The sequence below is a fragment of the Hesperophylax consimilis genome, chromosome 29, assembly GCF_061612785.1.
Source record: "Hesperophylax consimilis isolate HC1 chromosome 29, BYU_Hcon_1.0, whole genome shotgun sequence".
NCBI lineage: Eukaryota > Metazoa > Arthropoda > Insecta > Trichoptera > Limnephilidae > Hesperophylax > Hesperophylax consimilis.
In genome coordinates, this window is record NC_142864.1 from 16,279,805 (window position 1) to 16,306,627 (window position 26,823).

At 35.5% G+C, this 26,823-nt stretch overlaps 1 protein-coding gene across 3 annotated transcripts in view; it reads left to right on the plus strand.

Moving 5' to 3' along the window:
• The first annotated feature begins 325 nt into the window (after positions 1 to 325).
• Positions 326 to 26,823, plus strand: part of Cnot4 (CCR4-NOT transcription complex subunit 4) — a 42,223-nt gene continuing 15,725 nt past the window's right edge. For 2 of the 3 annotated variants that reach the window (XM_089649047.1, XM_089649050.1), the window contains exons 1-5: positions 326 to 578; positions 7,607 to 7,753; positions 11,371 to 11,445; positions 17,400 to 17,663; positions 24,543 to 24,629. In XM_089649047.1, the coding sequence (XP_089505173.1) occupies positions 7,721 to 7,753; positions 11,371 to 11,445; positions 17,400 to 17,663; positions 24,543 to 24,629 (459 nt within the window). In that variant the 5' untranslated portion in view covers positions 326 to 578; positions 7,607 to 7,720. Of the gene's footprint in view, positions 579 to 7,606; positions 7,754 to 11,370; positions 11,446 to 17,399; positions 17,664 to 24,542; positions 24,639 to 26,823 lie in introns of all 3 variants that reach the window. The other variant, XM_089649048.1, reaches the window with a different exon arrangement.

Here is a 26,823-nt window from a genome sequence, read left to right on the forward strand (position 1 = left end):
GATAAACATTCCCGGGTTACAAATACTCTGACAATATTTGAAAATCTTCAACTACCACCACAGTAAGCGGAAAATGTTGCTTGTGTTGTGACGGAGGACTTAGCCAGCCGAGGAATTGAACACACTACGCCTGGGCGGGACCCAAGCGCGATGTGATGTCAACTCAGCCACCGACAGATCAATTGGGGTATTAGTTTTTCTGCCACGGCACATGGCAACCTTGTGGATGGATTCAAACGCTAACAAGGAACAATCTCACGGAGCAAGCTGGCCAACAGAACAAAGAAAATCGAGACAAGAGTAATAAAGTAAAGAGCAATTCGGTTTGTCTATGGAATTACACGATCCGAAATCTTGTACAGACTAGGCCATCGCTACATGAAACAAATGTATAGTATCTCGCAGAAAATTACCTGGGAGCCGTCGTAATTATTAAGTTTTGCGAAATAAACTGCATTTAACAGTGCGCTTGTGTCGTACACCCCTTTTAAAGGACTTATCGCGGCCATCTCTCCGGATTCGAGAGCAGTCTTCGATTCCGCAACAGGAAAGACTATTGCTCTTGTCGAAGACGTAAGGTAAACATCGATTTCAATATTTCGCCGTAAAAATAGGTGGGCCACCCATCTAGGGCTGCGCCCGTTGAAAACGACTTATGGGGCGCGCATTTCGCCCGATAATGTATTTTTAGATCGACCAGATTTCGCTGCCGAGCCGCGACATTTCTGCCACATATCCTTCAGATGCTAATGGCTCCGTAACGAATATAATGACAAATATGGTGTTATCGCTGTGAATCTGACAGCCCCGATGCTTCAACTCACGTTTATTCCGCTTATTCACCCCGTTCCTGCCTAATCCGATCTCTTACAAGGCGTTCGAATCGACGTTTTTTGTTATAACATTATGTACTGTTAAAATGTCAAATATTACACTTGTCAAAAGTTGAGTCATTGCTTTTTATCCGTTACGAAAAATACCCATTGACACATACGTTAGAATTATTTCCACGCGAGAAACACAATAACAATCGTTTTAATCATCAAAAACATTTAAAATACTAGAAATGTATCTCTTTAATTGTGTGGGATGTCATATTATCATCTTGTTACCGTTTATATTTTCCACTTGCACCAATCTTTGTTTCTTACAGCAATAAACAATCCGTTATCTGTACATATTGTTAATGCAAAGCAACTAAACATTTCACCAATTCTCCAACATATTGTGAAAAGTGGGACATTTGTTAAAAAAAATTGCACAATTTCACAGCATCTTTGACTTCTCGATTTGTGCAAATTTCCATACTATCAAAGTGAATGTAATGCAATCTTATTAGTATTCTATCATTGTTTACGTTCTCCATGTTGAATAATTCTATTATTAGTCATAAGTAACAATTATTTATATCAATATTCCTGATACCTTTACAATCTTTTAATACTATTCATTTGTTGATAGTGCATTTTGGTATGTAGGTACATTTATTTTTAAGTATTCCATTGTTTCAATGATAACAATATAATGCTTATTAATTTGACAGTTGTGAAATAATCACAAAAGGAAGACCATCTGTTACATTGAAGAAAATAATAGTTTAGTGTTATTTTAGTGTTAATAATAATAGTGTTGTTTGGTAAGATTGACATACGTTTGAAATAGCTTTCACCAATCAGACCGAGTGACTGCTAAGCTAAAATTCGCTTAATCTCAGTGTCACCAGCACATTAAAATCAGCTAAGTGTTGAACTGCCTAAGTGACATCTGCATAGCGCTTTCAGTAGTCATAAATTTGTTTACAACTGTGCAATAAATAAAACAATTAATATTTTATGCATTTCAGAATGCAAATTAAAACTTGTGTTCTCAAAAATTTCAATGGCAGTATCCTATTAATTTCGGTTGATTAAATATTTAAAAGTTTCGTTTTTTTAAATTTAAAAAAAAATTTGTTTTGTTTAAAATTGATGGAATGGAGTTTTCTTTTCTTTTCCCTCAAGCACCCTCTTAGGAAGAAATCGGGAGGGGACTTTTTGATATTATTCGGTTAGCCACATAATTTTCTCCGCGTTCACATTTGAACAATTATTTCAATAAAATGTTTTAATAATATCAATACACTGTTGCGTTTGATGCTATATGAAAAATTGTTATCGACCACTCTCTACGACTGTCAAATGCCAACTGACAAATGTCATTCAAATCAAAATGGCGGCAAAACAAAATCGACCTGGAACATAAAACGCACCCTGCACAATAAATTGTGTTATTAACTCTTTTAATTGCAATAAGGTGTATTATCTTAAAAAAGACCCGTGATTAAGGCGATGCACTACGTCGTGTAATATTTTAAATTGAGCCGCTATCAATAACAACCCTTACGTAGATGGCGATAAGGTTTCAATTCCCGCTTAACACCATCCGCCTGTTTTGATTTATGCAAGAAAAAAACATGGCCAAAAAGTGCCTTTTATTTTATTTTGTGGATGTTCAGGCATAAATATTTAATTTTTTTTCGATCATTTTATAAATAACTTAATTTGCCACATTATACAATAAAATCATTACCGAAAATGGGTTCGTAAGGAGGAGATTTTGAACTTTAAAGCAGTTTTCATAGGCCTTATACATTATTTTTTTCTGGGCTTATAAAAAGACTTGTCTAAAAAATACTCGATTATTTCAAAGGCCCAGATGTATTCTACTCGCAGTATTTAATTAAAGCATCTGAAACATTTCTAGGCGACCAAATTTTCAAACCAAAAACACATGATTTTGCATTACGTATGGCATCGCCTTATAACATAATTTTTTTTTACATTTTTACAGCTGTGAAAGTTTTATCAAACTCAACAATCACAACATCCGGTCATTTTTACAGCAATCTAATTTCCAACCTTCTTTTCCCTTCTCTTCGATTCCGTCTCGCTTCTTCTTTTTCTGGTACCATCTCCTATTGGAGATTGGCTATCTTCGGGAAAATCTTCATCATACAACTATCACCCTTTAAACAGTGGTGCCATATTTCTGCCATAGGTAAAAGCGCAGTTTTTAGAGCAGTTAGAAATTAACAAAAACTCTAATAATCCGAAAGCTATTCTAATTAATGAACAAACAAATATAATTCGTTCACCCCTACTAGATATCTTCAAACCTAGTGCAAATATGAGTGCACTATCAAGTACTTAATTATGCTATTAAAATAACCCTATGAGTCATCGTTTGGGAATAACTAACATAAAGACATTCAGACAAATTTAAACATTACAGTAATTGGGAAAACTTTACTGGGGTAATAACCATTAATAATTTCTAACATTTTACTCGGAAATCAATTAAGAAATCAGTAATTGAAATTAAAATACCTATCTACAAATAATATAAATGTATCGTCTGTAAGTGGGCTATCCACAGTTTGATAATGCCTTCAGAGGGCGAAACAGCTGTCACGCGTAATAATAATTACACAGCAGAACTTGTTTAAAAATAAACTGTTTTTATAAACCCAATAACAGTATTATTGCATATATAAAAAAATAAAAATAAAAATGGAGTTCTACAAATTAAACTTAACAACAATAAATACACCTGACGTATCGCTTTAAAAATCATCCATGTAACCCTATCGCTCTTTACAAGAACGCGAAGAAAAATTTTTGATGTACTGTTTCTACATAAGATCGTGAAATGTCTTATTGACTCGCCAGCTCTATTAGAAGAAATTGCATTTCGTTGCCCTGAACGCAATACCGGATCGAATACCTTATTTTACATACAACAATTCAAATCAAAATACGCCCAAAACTTTTTATCGGACGAATCTGCAAAACTGGATATATTGACATTTTCCACTGTACTCTTAAAATGTTTACAATGTACTGAAACCAAATCAATTATTTTTTATTGTTCGTCTATTGTTTTCATATATATGTACATGTATTTTTTTTTTTCACTTGTAAATTAAAATATCTACTTTCTTCCTAACCTGTAACCATAAAAAAGATTTTAAATGGAACTAAACTGGTTTATTTTATACTCGACATCTTAATTGTAAAATTAATTCACGTGTGTAACTAAGGACGGGTTGTTTCGGAGAATTTGAACAATTCATCAAATTTCAACATTCTTTTCCGGTCTCTGCGAAAGTCCTATTCAAGTTCTGTTATTATATCATTATAGGCCAGTTGCTTGACAAAACTGAAATAAAAACAGAACTTGAAAAAATATTTCACAGAACTTGAAAATGAACTTGGAAATTTTATGAATTGTTCAAATTCTCCGAAACAACCCGTCTTAACTGTATGTTTCCTAAATATACTCAGATTAAAAAAAATAAATTTGATGGTAGTAGGAGTTTTCATGATAAGATGCGAACCTAACGCATTAGTTCCCTCAGCCACTAATCGGTCATTTATCATAACCACGACAAGAAATTATCCTTTCTCTTTCTCTTTCCCAACATATTTATACCACTTAACCCTTGAGACGTTGTTGATTTGCACGGATCGAACCTTCTACAAGCTTCCATTTTTTCAAAGACAATAACATGCACTATTTCGTTCTTTTTCTGACATAAAAGAAATAATTAATTTTTAGATGAGAGGAAGAGAGATATATGCATTTTAATAATGTGCGGTCGTTCTGGGACAAATATGGTCTTAGGAGAGTATAATGCTCGCACGGCATTTGGGACTGTTTGGGTCTTCGAAGGTCCCAAGGGTTAAGGCTAATTTGTTCGCTTTTAACAACTCATATGGTCTCGCAAAAATCGTTGTCTCCCTTAGAAATGAAAGCATTACGCTTTGTATTCAAATCTAGAACAATTAAAATATGCACCTTTATGAAACAAAAGGTACCGAAACGTCAAAAAAGTCAGGTGACAATAACTTTTGTAATACATTTGTCTAATAAAATAAGTGTGTTTTTATATATTTTTTCCTTATCAGTAATTTTAGTTACATAAAACGTAAAGTGAGCCATTTAAATTTCTTTTTATGTTTGCATTCAAAATTTTAATTTTTCAAAAAATATATGTTTATTTCTAATAAAAAAATATGAGAGCGTATTTTATCACCTTTCGAAAACAGTTTTTAGTTTTCGGATATGTTCAGACTTCAGACGGAATATGGCTGAGGTCTGAGATATAATTTTACAAAAAAAAAAATCTAAATTAACACCTAATCAAATTTTTTAATTTCTTTGTTGACATTTGGTAGTTGAATCCAACCGATATATGATATTTTTTTATCACAGCTCTGCGTGTATTAGTATGTCCCCCCTCCGTGTGAATTTCTCCATTCTTATCTCTGCATTTTGACGCAGACGTCTGAACAACAAACATTGTGCAATCACTATTTTTTTTAAATATGCTAATCTGATAAAATATAGAATTGTGACAAAACTTTTAATTCATGGTTTCAATTACTCGGAAATAGTGGATTCATTCATAGTACGGCCCTTTTATAGATCTTTGACTATACTAAGTGGTTGCTACATTTGGCGACTTGGCAGGGGTGCTTGGTTTATGGGGGTGGGGTTTATCCAATTGTTGGCGGTGTATGCATCTGTCTACCAGCATGTTTCCGAGCATATTCACTTGCTCCATCTTCAGAGCAAACGTAGAGGTCTTACCCGAAACCTTTTATAATACTACTCACCGATATCACAGAAAAACAAAATTTAAAATATTCATGTCAGTGCCAGATTGAATTTGACCCATGAAAATATTGATCTATGACTTAGTTTATGGGTCATTCATTTTCTGACATTCTCTTTTGACTGACTAAAGACGGGTTGTTTCGGAAAATTTGAACAATTCATCAAATTTAAACATTAATTTTTGGGTTCTGTTAAAGTCCTATTCCAGTTCTGTTATTATATCATTTTAAGCTAATTGCTTGACAGAACTGAAATAATAACAACACTTGAATTTTTTTTCACAGAACTTAAAAATTAACTTAACTTAAATTTGAAGAATTGTTCAAATTCTCTGAAACAATCCGTCATAAGTCATGATTTTTTATTTTGTACCGTTTCGTAAATCTATTTGCTAGTTAACTTATCTTACGAGACTAGATTTGAAAAGCCGGCTTATTCTGAATTTTGCCATTCTCTTTCTCACTGCACTGTTTTGAATGTTTGCCCGATATTGCTCCCTCGGTACGGCTGTAGGTACATATGTCCAAGTCACGATGTCAGACTATCAAGACGCCGTTTGCGTCTCTGAGTATGTAATGACAATTAATACTTGGATAATTTATCTGTTCTATTTTTCTAAAATATCTACTGATAAAAAGGAGTAAACCGTTCAACCGTGGTACAGTTTACCGGGAGTCTTGTGAATACGGCTCATCAAAAAGAGATTCCTCAATTGTACGGCTCGTTCATGATCGACTCACAGCTAATCTACATTAACGATACTTATTTTGTGATTCATTTTACCTTATTTTTTGGTCGTTTCATAGTCAATAATCATAATCTCTAATCTAAGGACAATGTTGTTAATACACTAAATTACATCATACAATTTCTCCACAAGGGTAGGCAGACCGGATGGAACCTCACACAACTCTTGTCTTTACACGCATTCTTTGCTTTATCCATATTATTCTATCATTCTGACTCTTGACATGATTATACTCAAATATTTGATTCACTTGATCGCGCCATGCTTTCGTCAGGTGTCTCTGACTTCTTTTCGATTCACTTGTACATCATATACTCTTCTTACAGTCCTTCTTCACCCATCTGCTCTGCATGTTCAAACCTTTTGAGAGTTCCTTTCTTGATATTATTAGCAGTCCTTACTTCAGCCTTTCATTATTTTCAGTTGTGCAAGGTTTTGCCACACATTCGCCTTCCGCATCTCAATTCTACTGTATTCAGTATTTTTTCCTTTCTCTGCTAGTTGCATGCCTCGCTATAGAGGTGAGTTTTTCTGATTATTTTTTCTAAATAACTGAAGCTGTTCTGTTTTTTCAAAATAAACAATTACATTTAATATACGCATTTTGTAGCAATGACCAGCGATGGAGTCTCGGGAGAAAGAGTTTTGTAATACCTGACAGCGATGGAGTTTCGCGAGAAAGTATTTTGCGCGAAAGCATTTTTTAGCAACAGTTTACGACGGGTGTAGCAGTTTAGTAAAGTGTTATGGGTGCTGTTTTAAACGTTTCGCCCCGAATTCTCAAATGAATTGTGCTCTAGTCTAATCATTTCTCATGGGTTTATTCCTGGCGAAGTTACACATTCTTTTTTAAATGGTTATTACGAAATCTACCCAACTGTTACAATCGTTTCAGAACTTAAAGGTTATGAAAAAACGGTTTCACATAATTTTACTAATTTCTACTGCACTGCCATATTTCAGAGTTGCAATCAAAACTACATTGTGGACTGCTACCTCCAACAAGTTTTTGTTAACGACTACTGCATTCAGTTCTCCATTAATAGAGTTCCATTTCTTTAAACTTCTTTCAATGTCCTTATCAGTCATCCCGTCTCTTGTATGTATACTTAAACTTACCAAATCCTCATCTCACCCACTTGCTACAAGGTTGATTGTTTCACATGGTCTAATAATAATGTTTTTATGTGTGTTTTCCAGGTGTCTTGTGTGTTCACACTTCCCCTGCCTCCTCAGGGGTGCTCGTAGTCTTCCGTCGGAGTGCGGATCGGGAGTGTCGGAGTTACCTGACTTCCGCTGCAGAGGGAGCTGGTTATGTCAGTGATGAATCAGAGCGGAGATGAAGCGGTATGAAAACACTTCAACTAAATAATAGAACACATTAACCCTCAGGTTAATTTGTTCGCTTTTAGGAATAGCTTATATCGTCGCTGTAGCGCAGTAAGTCATTAAGTAACACAATGATTTCCATTTTAATAAAATAATTTTTTACAATTAATGACTTCTTCTGTCAAAGCAACTGTTCTTATGCCAAAAGCGTATGGATTAGTTTTCATTAAAAAATAACCCATAATGTTTTCGATTTTACCAAAAATGTCACTTAATGACTTCTTGCGCTACGCTGATGATATGGTCCCTTAGAAAGCGTTGTATCTCCCATACTGTCATGATGAGAAATATGATTTAAATGGTGTTAGCAAGAGAAAACACTTTACATTCAAATCTTGAAGTTAACCACAGAAGAATTAAAATGTATACCTCTTTGAAACCAAAGGTTTTGACTGCAATTTGCGAAAAATTTATGAAACTTTGTGAATTTTTTTATTGATTATTTTTGTATGAAACCACAAAAAAGTGAGGTGACGGTGATGTTTATAAAAAAATTGTCTTGCGTTTGTTTTTATTTTCATTATCGGTAATTTTAGTAGTGTTTAGATGAAAAAACGCAGCGTGAGCAATTTTTAAAACTTTTTAATTTTTGCATTTAAAATTACTAAAAAAAGTTAAAATTTGAAATCATATTTCATCTATCCCTAAGTCAGGTCAGGTAAACCTTCAGCGGTGAAGGGCACTAGCAAATAGCTTGAAGCTTATACCGACCTGCTGGAGTGAACGGTATGCGAGCTGGAAACTAAAGTGGCGCCATCTCGCTGTAGAGTTTAAGAGGCATCGGCGAGCGCCGTTCACGTTTCGGAGAAATTTCAATACTATGGTCAGCATCCATGCTCTGCGCGTATAGATAATTGGTGTTCCCGGATGATATTTCTCGATGAGTGAAATGGAATTCTCTCGCACCACGTGAATATGACACGTGATGCAAGGAACGAAAATTCGAGCCGGTTTAATTTAACTTAATTCTAATATTATTCTTACAGTAACATAATAGTATTACTCTTGTTACTGTTATTTGCTTTGATTTTTATCAGTTAGTTTAGTTATTTGCGGTGATACATTTATATATGACGGTTGATAATTATTACTTTTAGATTGACCAAAATGTTGGGAGTGCATTGCTCCAACGCTCCTTAGAGCTAGCCGCCACTGCTCTTGAGGTTATTATTTTTACAAAAAGGTGCTATATAAAATATTTCTTTATTATCCCTTCAGAATTTTTTAGCTTTTGGGAACAACTCATATGGTCTCGTAGAAATCGTTGTATCTCCCTTACTCTCATAGTGGGAAATACAATCTAAACGGTGTTAGAAAGAGAAAACACCACGCTTTATATTAAAATATAGAAGTTAACCATAGAAGAATTGAAATGTGTTCCTTTATGAAACCGAAAGTTCCGAAACCAATTTGAAAAAAAAAAAAATCTTTTTTTTTATGTTTGCATTCATAATTTAAATATATGAAAAATTATATTTTTAACTAACTCTACCCCGCGTTACTGTGTCATTAGTCTGCCTGTGCAATAGTGAAATAGCAGCGCGTGTTGCTTTTATGTCAAACAGATGGCGCTGTTTTAAAAAAAGCTTGTTTTTACCTGTCACAGGTGACATCTATATAAATATATATCCATATCTAGGTATATAAAAAGACACGCATATTTAAATGCAAAGTTGTGTCAAAATTTCAATGCAATCGGCGAAGAACTTTCGGAGATTAAAGATTTTGAACAAACAAACATTTTTATTTAAATAGATAGATAAAACTTGAAAGCATATTTTAACACAGTGTTTAGTTTTCGGATACATTCGGAAAGATTCCATTTAAATTACATTCAGAAATATTCCATTCAAATTACATTCAGAAATATTCCATTCAAATTACATTCAGAAATATTCCATTCAAATTACATTCAGAAATATTCCATTTAAATTACATTCAGAAATATTCCATTTAAATTACATTCAGAAATATTCCATTTAAATTACATTCATAAATATTCCATTTAAATTACATTCAGAAATATTCCATTCAAATTACATTCAGAAATATTCCATTTAAATTACATTCAGAAATATTCCATTTAAATTACATTCAGAAATATTCCATTTAAATTACATTCAGAAATATTCCATTTAAATTACATTCAGAAATATTCCATTTATTGCAAAGCGGAAACACTCCGATATTCTGTCAAAATAGGCCCTGAAGAGATATTATTAGTGATATAACTTAAATAAATTTCTGTTTTCAAAAGAAAATACTTCACCTAGATGACATAGGCCTTGAAGTTTTTTCTGAGCCTTAGAGTTATTTAAAAAAAAATATTTATGAAATACACGGTATTTAATTGACATTTAAAAGACATTGATTCCTTGGATTACCTTACTAGGCAACTACCTGTTTCATGGTGACTAATACACTATAGTTATTTCTAATAAATAGTATAAAATAAATTCGCTATCCTTTTCTGTCTGTTTGTGCGCTTAATTCTTCTAAACTACGCAACGAATTTTAATAGGGTTTTCACTATCATTTAGAAAATTTCTTCCGGAAGGTTTATATGTATAATACATGCATATTATATTTATAGAAAGTACAGAAATGTTTATCATAGAATTCAAAATCATTCACAACCCCAAGCAACGCCCGGTACACATCAGCTAGTCAAGTATAAAGTGTATAATGTAAGATTTTAATGGAAAAACAACCACAGATTACTACTAGATACTTAATTATATTTGTAGATATTCATTAACCTCTCGGACAAAGACTATTATTTACTTTGTGTTCCTTTGCGAACTGTCAAAACGTGAAAAATTTTGTGATATTTACGAGTTTTGTTAAAAGCTTCATAACTCACGTTTTGGGAAACGTAGCCTCATTCTAAAAAATGTTTTGGAAAGATTATGAAATTCACTATCGTATTGTATTGTTATACGTAAATATTTGCTTTTCTAAATATACATTTTCTGAAAACGTCAAAAATATGTAAAAATCGCTGACCATTATTTCAAAGCTGAGAAAAATGTACTTTTTTCTGAGTATCATAAAGAAATAACACTTTATATATTGAAGAAATATAATTAAAAACTATTAGTCACCTCAAAATATTAACCGTCCAAACTAAAATATTTTTAATAAATTATTTAGAAACGCAATAAATTATGAACGAACAAGATGACAGATCCAATCGACTTAGATAATGCACCTCTACATTCCATAGATATTCTTGAATACAGACGAGTAGCGTTATTCATTATCGATACTCTGTTTTTTAAATCATGGCAATCCGTATACTAGTGATGGAAATAAATCGATTTTTGTAAAATCTCGCGCGTTTACGTGAAAAGACGTTCTAATGTCTTGACCGCTATTATCATATTTACGTCTTTTGACGTTCTAATGTTCTGAGTGGTTAATTGTTAGACAAGCCAATCAAGGAACGGGGAACAAACCAAGTTGTACAGAGCGAGGAGGCGACGTGACCCTTTCCTCGAAAATAAAATCTGCTTAGGAATTACTAGTCCTTTTTACAATGTTGTAATGTAATGTTTTGTAATTTAATGTTCCAGGCGGAGTGTCCCCTGTGTATGGAGCCGTTGGAAGTGGACGACCTGCACTTCTACCCTTGCACCTGTGGTTACCAGGTGAGTTATTGTCACACTTTCCTTTAACCTTTTGAATGCGTTAATTTGCTCCGTTTTATCTATACCCATACGTGGTACATATTTTCAAATACCTATGCACGCAATTAAATGTCAAATTATAGTATTCTGGCATGGTTTATTGGACTATATAGACAGAACAGATTATTCTCCACAGTATGAAAACAAATCCTCATGTGTCAACACTCTTAGATGTTTATAATAATAATAATAATAATAATAATATTTTATTCCAGGATGTGGGGAGGTTAGTGCAATCCCACACGTCCCATATAGATATACATTTTTTTTTTGTACAGTAGATATAATAAATTATCAAATAAGGAAAACTATGCAGGGTGTGGTCTTGAGTGCGCTTGGGTCCAGCGCTCACTCAGGAGTGGTGCTTGGTGCTGGTAGGCTGCGGTCACCAACGTGTTGGCGGAGGCCATTAGCCGCATCCTGGCTCCAGTGACCCGGTGTCTCATCATACCGGCAAATCCATTCAGTCCTAGTTCCGTGAACATTGTCGATGCGCTGCTGTATCTTCGGTATCCAAATATGATTCTACAGGCGTCATTATATTGAATATAAAAACAAAAACATCAAATTTCATACAAAGACGTACCGTATCTTTTGAATGTGGTCCCGCCATTCACTCGGCGTGTGTGTACTTAGGTGATAGACACAAGTGGGACACCATGATCACTTATCATTTTTAGTTATGAAAAGTTGTGAATGACATACTAGTACTAACGCCATCCGTTGACAAAAATGTAAACTAAAGGACTAAAAGGCGCGAAGAGGCGCACTTGATTATCGATCTTTTTTTATGAAATACAATTTTATTTTTGAGAAATTCTTGTAGATGTCAGCATCGTGATAGTTCTACGAATGTCCAAGTGAGCAAGAAATACATTTATGACGAAAGAGCGCTGGAATATCGGCCGTCAAAGTTTCCGTATCAACTGTTGATACAGCCGCGTGTGAGTATAGACTTTTTGCCGTAACAACAGTTGATACGGCCGCGTGCAAAGAGTTAAAATACTAGTTTTCGATACTCTCAAAAGACCACCATTAAGAATTGAAACTTTGCTTGAAATGTTTGCTGATCTGAGTAGTTAGGTTCTTCTCAACCTTCGTCTCCCCCATCTCCTTCCCTTACTCCCTTCAGCTTCACAATATTCCACAAATCGAAGATACCAGAGTTCCACTGATTCCAGACAGTAGGGAATGTTGTGCGATATTCACTAATCATATATATTTTTGAGACTTTCAAATTTCTACATAGTCCATGCAATGATAAAATTTAATATTTTATGATTAAAAAAAAACAATTTCAAAACAATACTAAAAATTACAAGGTTACGCACATTCAAAATTATCCAATAAAAGTCCAAAGAAAATACAGTTCCTCCATAGACATATGAATATTAATAGACGAGAACTTAAAGGTGAGGGGTGAAACCAACAGTTGGGGGACGCAGAGGGGAAAGCTGACTGTGATTCGTCAATAAATCAATCTGACAGTATATAGGCATCTCGCATTATAATATCACCATTTAGTTCTTAAAAGTAAAATCTGCTTTGGAATGAATACACATTTTTACATGGGTGCGAAATTACTCGCCACGTTATGAACAAATTTGCGAAGTCCAAATTCGGCAAAGTAAATTTATTTAGTTAAGACACTTTTACAAATGTTTCATAATTTACTTCCCAGTAAACAACGATGAGCACACTTGAGAATCGCTACATTCGAGCAATGTTGGAGGGTTGTCACAACCGCTCTGTTCCTATTAATAATAAAATAGTGAAATCTTTAAGAAAATATATAACATTTCACTTTTAAGAAGATAATAGAAAAGGAAAACAACTAACAAAACAAATGAAATTATATACACACAGCTTTTACCAGCGATTCCTAAGAGTATTTGGAGTAAATATTTGGACATCATTTTGCCGTCCGATGACACTTTTTCAATTAAAACAAAAAACATGTTTTTCTATCACACATCGCCACTCGGTATAACCAAGCGCATTACGTGATATGCACTCCTTCTCGTTCCAGCAGTACCGTACATACGAAACAACGCGCGTACCTAACACATGGTCCGTTGCGACGTGTGATAGTATGATCCAAAGATAATATATGATCGGTGGCGACGTGCGATAGAAAAATATAATATTTTTAATTTTAATAGATAAAAAATATCATCGACAGCAAAATGACACATACATTTTTCATTCCAAACATTTTCAACAAATAGACGGCCGGCGTGGTCTAGTGGTATACGCTTTTGACTACAGATCCGAAGGTCGCGGGTTCGAACCCGGCGTGCGCAAATAAATTTTATTTGATTAATTTGTGTTATTTCACAATTAATTAATTAAAATAATATATAGTATATTTGCGGCACGTTCCAGAGTGGAAGATACTCTCAGTATCGCCCTGGTGTAAGACCACCATTCAGAATTGAAACGTTGCTTGAAATGGCTTTAGCCGTGTTTGGTGACCAGATCTGAATAGCCAGGTACTTCCCCACCTTCCTCTTTCCCATCTCCCTCCCCTCCCCAATACCCTCAGCCTCACAACATACCCCAATTGGGGATGCCATAGTCTCACTGGCTCCAGACGGGAGCAGTTGGGACTCTTGTGCGGTAATACTGTAAAAAAAAAAAAAAAATGCTCACTGTATCTACATTTTACTTTCAAACATACTAATTTTTCACAATTGATAACCAACCATTTATCCTATATTAAGTGTTGTTTATGAGTTGTTTAAAATTCAAAACTCGTTTAGTAATAACGCCATTAAAGTGGAATAAATTTAAAAATGATTGGTTTATCATCCTTTATTAATACGACGGAGTTCCAGCAAGATATAACAGATGAAAAAATTGACGTTCCAAATGATACGATTATGTATTTTATCAAAGCGCAAAAGGCGAAGGCACATCCCTGATTCTTATGCAAACGGCTTTGTGTTTTGCGTCCAGATGTATCTCGATGTGATAGTATATGTTTCTACAACTGATCCATATTATACGATGTGAATAAGCTTAAAATAATGCTTACATATGGAACGTAATACGACAATTGGGTTTATTCTCTTTTTCACATCTATTTTTACAAGTTTTCATAGCACAAGCCACCATTTTGCCGTGTTATTTCGTAAAATGAACCGATGAAGCTCGCACGCTAGTTCGCACAAGAATGATGACGTCACATTTTCTAGATTCACTGGAGGCCATACGCGAGCCCAGCCGGCTCCAATGGAACCGGTATGGGGAGTGGGGAATAATACGCTTTTATCACTTAGGGCAGGTCTACTAATATTCATATGTCTATGAGTTCCTCGATCTCTCTTCCTACCCCTTGGGAGAAATGGTGTGATATTTTTAGTCTATTGACTAGCCATTCCAATATCACGATAAAAACCTTAATATACACAGCCATTATATCAAAGGAGTTACATACGAGTTCGTTAAATAATATGGAGCGTAAAACATAATACGGTTTTCACGCAGTACATGTCTTACACGGTCAAAATAAAATGTATTATCGTGATTGATTTTTGGGTTACTGTGCTGTGTTAGGACATTCGTACACGGAGATGCTTACAAGTGACTGGAGTTTTGTGCGTGTAGCAAACTGTTTTAAATTAATATAAAAATAAATTTTGTTTGAGTATTTAACTTATGAGTATCCGCTATACTATTTTGCTAGTGTTCGTACATTATGCATGGTCTATGGGTTTGACGTCAGTCGCACGCTACTGACAGTGCTGGTAGCACGCTACCCGAGTTGCATTCGCATCAGCTACTCGTTAATAACTTAAATAAATGATTTGAATGTTAAATTTGTTTTGGAGGTGGGAAAATATCCATGTTTGTAAAACTATAGGGTGCGGCAGAGAGGACGGACGTTTTTGAAATGGGTAGTACTCTCCCCCTCCGTCTACGAGAGAGGTGGCGGGGGTGCCGCTTGACTCGTTAGTTCCTAGCATTGTTTTACCAGTTGTCGTCATGGAGCCGTGGACGGTGGAGCACCGCGTTTTCGCCTATGATTGTTTCGTCCGAAATAATAAGTGAGTCACCGTCGTACAGCGTGAGTTTCGTCGCCACTTCAACATTCATCGGAATAGAGCTGTTCCCTCTCGAAACACCATCCTTCGTTGGGTTGATACACTTCGAAGGCGTGGTGAACTGATCAACAGAAGACCAAGAGGAGCTCCGCGAACAGTTCGAACTCCTGAAAATGGGGACATGGGGACACCTCAAGGCTAGAGTATACGAGAACAAGCCCCGAACTCTGGACGAATTGAAGGACGCAATTCGCGTGGAAGTCGCCCAAGTTGAGAGAGCGATATTGGAGAGAGTCTACGCGAACTTCCAAGAATGCCTCCAGCACTGCATCAACGATTTCGGCCACCACATGCCTGATGTGATTTTCCACACTTGACTGTCTCAAATGCTATTTCCTCGCGAACCTGATTCCATCAATAAATTTGTTTTTGAGTAAAAACTATTTTATCATTTTTTTAAAACCGTCCGTCCTCTCTGCCGCACCCTGTATAATTTACCGGAAACGTTAGAAAGGATTTAGCAGAGAAGGCGTGGATTGAGATTGGAAAGAAAAGTCAATTTGACATCATTCTCATGCAGTTACTCAGCGGTGATGGTTTTTATGCTTATTTATGTAAAGAAGAACAATATTACTGTCTTCGTTGCTAGAGCCACTTGACATCGTATTAATTCCACGGCTGCTCTTGAAGAAATGATCAAGTTTAGTGTAATTCGGGTAGTGCCGTATATGGAAGCCAGATTTGAAGAGTAGCATATCGGTAGGCTACTTGTGGTTGCTTTACAGTCACGTAGCTTGTAAGTATCTTTGTGTACGAACGGCCTTATTTTGTCGAACAGCGTCCATCACATCTGTCCTAATGATGGACAATGTAAAGCTGTCCGAAATGATGACTAAAGAAGAAGAAAGCGCAACACGATATAATAACCCAAAAATTAATTGTGATAATACTTTTGGCCGTGAAAATCTCATGTCGTAACCAAAAAAAAAATATTTGAAAAAATTGTAAACAATGTTGACAAAATGTTATGTATGTCATAAGGAAAATAAGTTGCAATCGTGTATTTTGAAAGCGGGTCGCCTAATTAGTCGTTATCAGTTATGCAATGTCACGAACATCAATCTATGTATTGTGTTAATTAAATACATATATGTTCTCATGACCATAGAAGAAGTATAAACTACAGTAAATCTATCACATTTATTGTAAATATTATTGATTTTATTCAGAATAGTTTTTACAATTTTAAAAATATTTTTAATGGTGCAAATATATGAGTTCAGGATTACCTCAAATCGTTGCCGTGTACTGACTAACTGACAACTTGACAGTTTTGAGATGATGGGCTTTTTGTGGTGGTTAAGGAGTACCTGACTACTAACCCCTCAGGTTAATTTGTTTGGTTTTGGAAACAAGCAGTTATTACCCGTAGAGTCAATTTGTTTGCTCTTGCGAACAGCTCATACGGTCTCATGGAAATCGTTGTATCTCCCTTAACGTCATGGTGAAAAATATGATCTAAACGGTATTAGAAAGAGAAAACACCACGCTTTATATTTAAATCTAGAGGTTAGACAGAAGCATTAAAATGTACACCTCTAACATATATTTCTTTTGGAACTTAAAACTTAAAGAGTTAACGAGAAACTGGTTATAAATCGGTAGAAATTGGGTATGCGGGGGATTAAGAAGTTTGGTTTTTTCGGTTCCTTGAAGACTGAATTTTAAAAATGGGCGCAGTTTATCCCACATATAAGGTTTTCCTGCTTTTCCCGGTCACTTTATTCATTGTGTAACTTATTCTGAAGTATTTTGGTGCGGATGGTTTAAGTATATGTGTATTAATATCTTGTGTGATGTTTTTTTTAGATATGCCGTTTCTGTTGGAATCGCATCCGGGAAGGGGAGAGCGGGCTGTGCCCCGCGTGCCGGAAGGCCTACCCCGAGAACCCGGCCGACTTCACGCCGCTGTCGCAGGAGCAGGTGGCGGCGCTGAAGACGGAGAAGCGCGCGCGCGAGCAGCAGCGCCGTAACAAGAGCCAGGAGAGCAGGCGGCAGCTTAGCAGCGTGCGCGTCGTGCAGAAGAACCTGGTCTTCGTGGTGGGGCTGCCCGTGCGTCTGGCTGATCCCGAGGTAACTACCACCAAACAAACCCTAATACATATCGACTGTGGTAAAACCCATCAAACCACATTTCAGTGGTTTCATGTAAAATAGTCTACAAAGTACAACATGGTAAAGTCATTTTTGCCCATAAAGATATTTTTAATATTAAAAATTATATATATCTTAAATTTTTTTTTTTGGCTAAACCATAGTTCTCACAATCCTCAAATATTTCATATTTATAAATGAAGTTGCAATATTTTATATAAAATTTTGAAAAAAAAGTAACCACTTTTGTATAAACTCAAAGATTTTTTTTAGTTAGTTTTCTAGTCTAGTCTGCTGTAAAGTTTTAATTTTGTGGCTTGAAGGGTTTTACCAATCCACATATGTTGGATGACTTATATAGCACCGTTTTTAACCTAACCTAACCAAGAAAAAAACATAAAACCAATCTGGAGATTAGTTCGGCATTCTCAGTAATCCACCACTCGATTTTCTGACAGCTACATAATATGCCGTTATTTTTACTAGTTGGAAACACAAAATCAAAATCTATAATTTACACGTATTCGTACGTCAAATTCAACAGTCCGCCGCATGCATTTTTAGTTTGAATCAGTTAACAAAATGGAGTCTCCTCGCAAGTGTAAACATGACATCTCTACTTTAAACCAAAAGATGGAAATTTTACAAGAAGATAGCAGTGTATGTTTGTTTTTATATATGCACTGTAATTTGCCCCTTTCACTAATTGGACAATTTTTTGGTTTTTGGGGTGACGGCTTATTGAGTATTGTACAAGCAAGTCAGTCAGGCTTCATATAAGACTGCAGAAACGGGCGGTCCATTTCCATATCTTAACAAATGGATTGCAATGTTTAGGGCACAGGTGTCAGGTAGGAATGCTATCCTTGTTCTACCGGTATTGCATTGGAAGATGCTCCGAGGAACTAGCGCCATTCATCCCTTCGGCACTGGTGCATAGTCTAGAAACACACCAAACACGTGTCCATGTTGACATTGGTCACACGAGAACTTGACGTTTTTACAACTTGTTCTTGGGTTTGACAGCTCGGTTGTGGAACGATTTGCCGGCCTCTGAGTTTCAACCCTCCTACAACATGTTCACTTCTACTTTTCCTCAAAAAGACCCTCCACACTGCATCCCCAAAGTTGACACAGTCCCTGAGGGAAATTATTTTCCTCAGAGCTCAATGTAAAAAAAAAATGAAATGATTATCAACAGCAAACCCTCTTGATAGATCTAACACAACCTAACCTAAACTTATAGATAATGGAAACGAAGAGAGATGGGCCGTGAACCATTATTAGTATGAAACCGCGCCCATTGCAAGTGTCTACAACAACGTCCACCCATATTACTGCGAATCGTATCTACGCATTGCTTATTTATTTCTACCTACTTCGGACCAAATGCGTGACTTTCATTGCATAGCCGCTTTGAGAGTCCGTGTAGTTTTGTCGTGGCTCGGCAACATTCGGCACACTTCCATGCCACATCTCCTATTGTTTCTATTATCTGTAATGGAGTTAATATAGCCACGACTTTGTCCAAACCCCAGCAGGAAAGACACTGTAGAAATAATCTGGAATGTCATTACAGGAGACTAGTTACTTAAAATTTATTTTTGAAAGTATATTTTATTTAGCCATAAAATTTTACATTTTATATCTAGTGTACATCTATTCTAATATTCTATTACCTATGTACTAAAATATGGACTTCAAAACATTGAGACATAACCCAAAAAAGCTGCAAAATTTTTAGCTTCCTTAACATTTAAAGGGAGTTAATTGAACATTTTAAAACCTTTATTAAATACTAGCTGTACCCCGCTACGCGTTGCTGTGGCTCAGTTTGCCTGTGCAGATAGAGAAACAGTAGCGCATTTTGCTTTTACTTTGAACAGATTTTTCGCTGTTTTTTTTTTTTAAATGTTTTTACCTGTCAAAGGTGACATCTATACACGGTGTCCGGAAACTCGTAGTACAAGCGGGAAACTGGAGAATCTACACCACATGGGGAACCCAAAAAAACATAAAGTTTTTTGATTTGAGCATTTTCAAAAAAAAAAAAAAAAAACCAAAAAAAAATATTTTTCGGCTATTTTAGGGTTAAAGTTTTTTCTGGTGTTTAGGGTTGAATAACAGATGTTTTAACCCTGCAGAGCAGAAATATTTCATGATTACACCGGGTTAAATGAAGGGCGATTTCAAAATAATGCTTCAAATCCGAGTTTCTTCATTTGTTTTACTTTCAAATAGTTTTAATTAGTTGGGTACTTTGATCTTCAGTAATAATTTATAAGAATTTGATTAAAAAAAAAAAAAAAAAATCTACTTCAAACTCGATTTACTCGATAACGAAAGCTCAAATAAAAAAAAAATATACTACAAAATCGACTCCAAATGTGATGTAGATTCACCAGTTTCCCGCTTGTACTACGAGTTTCCGGACACCCTGTATAATGTAGGTATATAAAAAACACATACATATTCGAATGCAACGTTGTCAAAATTTCAAAACAATCTGTGAAGAACTTTCTGAGATTTAATATTTTGAACAAACGAACATTTACATTTTTATTTATATAGATAGATTGTTTTGTGTTGCTGATAAATTTGTCTTATGAAGCCTAAAATCGTTGCAGCTTCTCTTAGTATACTATTAGCCACTTTTAACATATAATCTGGTAATATATTATTTTTTTAAGTTGCATATAAATATTAAACTTTGCAACACACTTGGAAGGTTGCGTTGGTGTTGCATTGTTTTTATCCTAGTATATCCGCTACAGCACAATACAGGGTGTATCGGCACGTACCCGACAAACTTTAACCAGCTATTCCTTAGCACATTTGGAGTAAAAAATGTTATGGGCACTTTGCTGTCCGGTAACATTTTTTTTCCATTAAAAACAAAAAATAAATAAAAAAATCCACACTCCGTCACTGTCATTTGCCTTGTTTCTGTGTGACTGTTTGGTGCGGTTTATGGTCCGGCGGAGTCATTGGGCCTTACTTTTTCGAAAGTGAGGCTGGAGCAACAGTTACGGTGAATGGATTGCGCTATCGAGAGATGATTAATGATTTTTTATGGCTGGAATTGGATGGTATTGATCTGGACAATGTTTACTTTCAACAAGACGGCGCTACGTGCCACACAAGCAACGAAACCATTGATCTTTTACGATTGAATATCAAAATAACACCTCTTATTGGAAAACCCTGTAGTATTTTATTGGTCAGAGAAATTACTCTTGTTCAGCAAATCAGGTGGGATGCTACGGTGGTGTTGTAGACCAATTTCGTATTTTTTTTAAATATTACTCATTCGACTGCGGGCTCATTTTGAGTGCAGCCAAAAAAGCGTTTGGTGGAATTCAGTGGTCGCTATACGCTATATGTGTGTGTGTATGTTGTACATAAAATACGTTACAGGTGTCTGGCAGATTACCAAAAATACAAATCAAAATAAATAATTGTATGTATATCAGAAAATCAGATGTTTTGAGCACCTGTGCCAAAGGATTGCACATTTTTATGTGTGACTAGTGTACCCTGCAATGCTTCAATATTGCTAATATCTTTCTCGGGCGTCTCCGACTTTTTCCACCATTCACTACTACATTCAATGTTACTGTTAAAAAACTACATTACATATTATTATTATTATGTAATGAGCAGATAGCATTCTGCTGATGCGCTCATATCTGATTTCACAACAAGTTTGACAGTAATTGAGTTGTTTTAAGTTTGAACTAAGTCCTTTCTTCTCTCCAAATGTGAATCCAATAGAGCTTTGAATTGATTTATATTTGTTGCATCGATGACATGTTGTGGGAGTTTGTTCCAAGCATCCACTACTCTATTTGCAAGGAAGTGTTTTCTAGGATTAGATGCAAAAGGCGTTTTGGTAATTTTTTTTGAGTGTCCACGGAGATTTATATTTTTATTAGTAGTGAAGATTTCTTGGATGCTAGGGCAACTGTAATGTCCAGATAAAATTTTGAAAGTCTCGATCAAGTCACCCCTTTCTCTTCTTTCTTGTAAGGTTGGTAATCTTAGTTCCTTGAGTCTATCTTCGTATCGTAGATCTTTCAGAGCTCTTGGTATTTTAGTGAAACGTCTCTGTACTCTCTTTAACAGATTTATATCCTTTGCGAAGTAAGGACTCCATATTTGGAAAGCAAGGAGGATTACATATAATTGAAAAATTAGAACAGATTCAAAAAAAGTTTTTGAGAATGCACGGAAAGTACCCGCGATTCATGCACCACGAAGATTTGCTTGCCGAAACGCGCTACCAAAGTCTCCACTCGAGGAGGAGTGGGGCCCTTGCAGTAACGGCGTACAAAATTCTTAATAATTTAATAGATAGCCCATACCTTCTGGAATGCTATAAGTTGTTCGTACCGAACAACTACAGCCAGGGACGGCACCGTGATCTGCTATGTATCCCACGTGGCAGAACGGACGTACTGGCTCGGCATAGCATGACACGAGGTATGGCGCTGTTAAACAACGCCTCCAAGACTATAGATATTTTTAATAGTAGCCTTGAAGAATTTAACCCCTCCGACTTTTCGCGAACTTGAAGCTAAGATGTCTTTACCGAAATGTCAATTTCACGAAAACGTTGTGTTATTACCGCCTCACAATCAAAGCTCTATAAATGAAACATTACTGAACGGAGCCGAATAGTAAAAACTGTTTTAGAAAGGTTACAAAATAGGCTTTCAAATTGTTGTATCATAAATAAATATTAACATTTGTAAATATTTAAATTTAGAATGGAAACATGAAAAAATTGTAAAAATGACTCACCTGTAATGTTTTATGTAAAAACGATACTAAAATCACGGATAATGTAAAAAAAAAAACACTTATTTCATCGTACAAATGTACAATAAACAATTCTGTCACTTCACTTTTTGACCATTTCATACAAAATATATTTTTAAAAAAATAATTAAACTTGCTAAAATCTTGGCGCATTTCAAGCGCGAATTCGGTGGACATGACTCGCAATATAAATGCATCTAATTATACAAGAAAAAACACTTCAAACAAAGAAACAATATCACAAAAGCATAGCAAATATATATTACTATAATAAACAAATACTTACCGGGCCATTTTCGATAAAATTTCACGTTAAAACTGGGATATGTGGGAGGCGGGTCGGCACGTCAAACGGCTTTCTTGGCGTCGTTTTACGATTTGGCGGGTAAAATTTGCTTCCACTGAGTAGGTCTTTTTACGGGTTTCTATGGATAACTTTGAATAGAGATGTGAAGCTTCATTCAATACGAATATTCTACTTTTTGTTTTAGGGATGTCACTAGAAGAATAACGGAGTTATGACGATTTTTGTGGAAACACACGCGTTGACGTGTAAACACGCTTATTGTACTTGACTGCTATCGTTATTTTATCGTGTATATCTGCTTACGTTGCTGACCGGTTAAGAGGCAGGTCAATGCCAAAAATCAGTATTTATAACTTTTTATTTCTATTCTTTTTTCTTTCATTGTTTCGTATTATCTATATGTAGTTAATGTTACATGTGTATTGTAAATGGACACACAGTCTGTAATACACAAAAAAAAAAAAAATTACATTGACTTTAATTCGACTCTGTATCTCATTCCGGTGTAGAGATATTGCGTCGAGTATTCCCCGGGCGTCCCCGACTTCTTCTACCGTTCAAACTGCTCTCTAAACACTCCTAGCACTGATAAGAACAAACCTTGAAATTTTCATCGATATCGGTTGACTGCTTTTGGAGTTTTGCAAGTGCAAACATGCGCAGGCTGAATTTTAAACATTAAGATTGCCCAATTGAAATGTATATAAACAATCAGTTGAGTTGGAAATTAACTTGTTTATACAGGGTTTGAGAGGTACCCGACTTACTTTAACCAGTGATTCCTGACATAATAATGTAGCGAGAGATTAATCTAGATTGTCTCGCTGAAAAGTAAACAACGGCCTGACGCAGCGAGCAGTCAGTCAGTCATCAGTCAGCCGTCAATTAACAAGGCTCAACGAGTGATAACCCGGGAAGGACAATATTCCCGGCTCTGCACGGATTCAACCATCGACTCCATCCGGATATCATCATAGTGCCTTGGCCCCGGCCATCGTCCCTGGGCAGGATCACAGCACCCTGGTTCCAGCGCATCTGACCAGTGCTACTTCCGCGCAGCTAGACCACACAGCATCCTCCCTGGTCTACGCACCTCCCGTACAACCGCCTACAAGGTCCACCGCACCTTCGGCTTTCCTGTCAGCACTGGAGTACCTGAAGACCCACATTCTTCGCCAGTTCCTGACCGCCAACGAGTCCGGTCACCAGCAGCGGCGTCGACTCACTGACCCGCGCTTGACCAGCACATCACCGCCTGCATCCGGAGTATTCAACATCGGTCCCAAGTCATCTCTCATCACGGTTACCTGACTCAATAAAACCCTGTGACCTTCACGACCTCTTTCATTCCGTGCCTCCTAACCGGATCCCCAAAATAATATTAGGAGTTAAGAACCTTTGCCATCATCATCAGTGATAGGAACATTATAGTGTCATTAATCGTTTTGGCTCGGCACTGGTTGACATTTGTCGCAAGAGATTGGGTGATTTTTACGACTCGTTCTTGCGCTGTTTTTGTGTTTCCTCCCACACACAGATCTTTTTAAAACCCAGTTTCACTCCCTCCTTTCTTGAAAAAGACCCTCCACACGGCTCCAAAGATGACACTCGTATGAAAGAATGTCTGTAGCATAAAAAACACCTCTAAAACCTCTTGTGATACAAATCCTTTTTGTACAATCGCTAATTAAATTAGTGTTAATCATGTTTGTTTTTTGTGTTGTCACCAGGTGTTGAAGAGACAGGAGTACTTTGGCAAGTACGGAAAGATCCACAAGGTGGTGATCAACCACAGCACGGCGTACGCGGGCACGCAGGTAAACAAAGTACTCTATCCTCTTTACTTACTATTGCTGTTGTCTTCTAGCACGCTTGCATGTCTCTAGTATTTGTACCATCCGCCCAGAATACACTGGGTGGGCCTTTTTCTATTTTAGTCAATTAACCAATCTTATTTAATCAATCAATCTTCTTCTTTAGTCAACCAATCTTCTTTTTTAGTCAATCAACCAATATTCTTCTTAACCCTTTCACACCCGCATTATTGTTTCCACACATATAAAATATGTAATGCTTGATAATACCTCAGAAAATTTTTGGCATTTCATTTTTTTAGAAATTTTTCTATGTTAATTTGGATTAACATTGGGCATCAGAGGGTATTTTTTTAAATAGTAACGTAAAATAAACATAACACAAAAGTAATACAAATAACTGTTTCATGTCAAAAATGCACATTGACAATGTAGTGATAATCTCTTAGGTACAAACAAATAAAATTTTAATTAAAATTCATTCATAAATAAAGAAATAATCTAGGATAATAAATCTTTAAAAATTCGCCATACTAGTCGAAAACATGTCCGTCACTACCAGTGTTAATTTGAATGAACATTGAAATTCATTTACAATATTCTGGGAAATGACTGTGATCAGTGAATTGAACTGATGTTATTATTATAGAACACATCTTAATGCGTTAAAGTATTTGTAATTTGAGTATAAAATATTGATATCTCACCTTAAATTAAGTAATCAATGACGGCAAAAATTCGATGAAACTCACAATCAGCAGATGTCAAAATATTTATCGTTGTTGTGGCGGGAATAAGGAATTCAACCGAGCGGAAAAAATAGACGCCACAGAAAAGACTACCAACTATAAGAAAACGAAAACATGGCTTTTCTAAATCGCTACAGTTACGGTAAAAAAATTCACAAAGTTCATGTTAATTTGAATTAACACTGGGGATGAAAGGGTTAAGTCAATCAACCAATCTTCTTCTTTAGTTAATCAACCAATCTTCTTTTTTAGTAAATCATCCAAACTTCTTATTTAGTCCAATGAGGAACTGCTTCTTTAGTCAATCAACCAATTTTCTTCATTAGTCAACCAATCTTCTGTAGTCAATTAACCGTCCCTTTTCTTTAGTTTGTTCCATCTCCTTTTTTAGTCAATCAACCAACTTTCTTCTTAGTTAGTCAATCTTCTTGTATTGTGTAAAATATGAATCTCAGTAACACAAAACAAAGAAATTCCTCGAGAGTTACCCTTTGTTATTTGATTAAATTGATAAACTATAAACAAAACTATACATTTTTAGGTGAAAGACTAAAAGAGTTAATTTAAACAAGCCCAAACCATAAAATTCTGTTACACATTTTGTTCATATACAAAATTCCCTTTGAAATATTGATTTAAAATTTTTAAATAATTAATCATTTTCCAAAGTTATTCAATCGCCATATTTTTCTCTTTCCAAATTTGTGGGTCTATATATTATTTTACATAGAATAAAAAAATAACACAAGAAACGCCTTGTGGGCGGGTTTCATTATCCAAATATTTGCCTAATTGACGCTTGAATTTCCAATACAAAACTGTGTTTACGAAATTCATTTGGGATGGAGCTCTTCGATGTCAGGCGAGTGTAAGTGAGACAGAACGCTGGGCTATTGGGTAAAATGGATCTTTAGTTTCTATAAAATTTACTATTGAAGGCATTTCTGGTTTTCTAGAGTGCTAAGTTTGAAAAATTCAACATTATTGATGGTTTACAGTAGAACCCCGTTAATTCGAATTACTAGGGACATCAAAAATTGAGTTAATCGGCCGCCCCTTCAAATTCGGGTAGTATCTTCAGAGTAAATTCGTAATAATACAACTTATTCCCGTGTAAATCAAATTTTTTATTAATACCTCCGTAGTAATTCAGTATTCAAAGTAAATACATACAAATACCACACGTGTAAATTAAAATTTTATGGCCGATTACCGTCGCGGCCGGCCCTTTAACTTAGATATTAAAAAAAAATATTACGAATTCACGAATTTCGAATTAATCTGTTGAAGGCCGGAGCATAATACAAAAATATTAGTGGAACCTAAAGTTTAATTATCCCAAACGATGCTGATTTTGTTTTTCATACTTTTTTCAAAGCATTAAGGTCAAAATCGCATCGCAAATTATTCTAAATATACATAAATATACATAAATATACATAAATTAT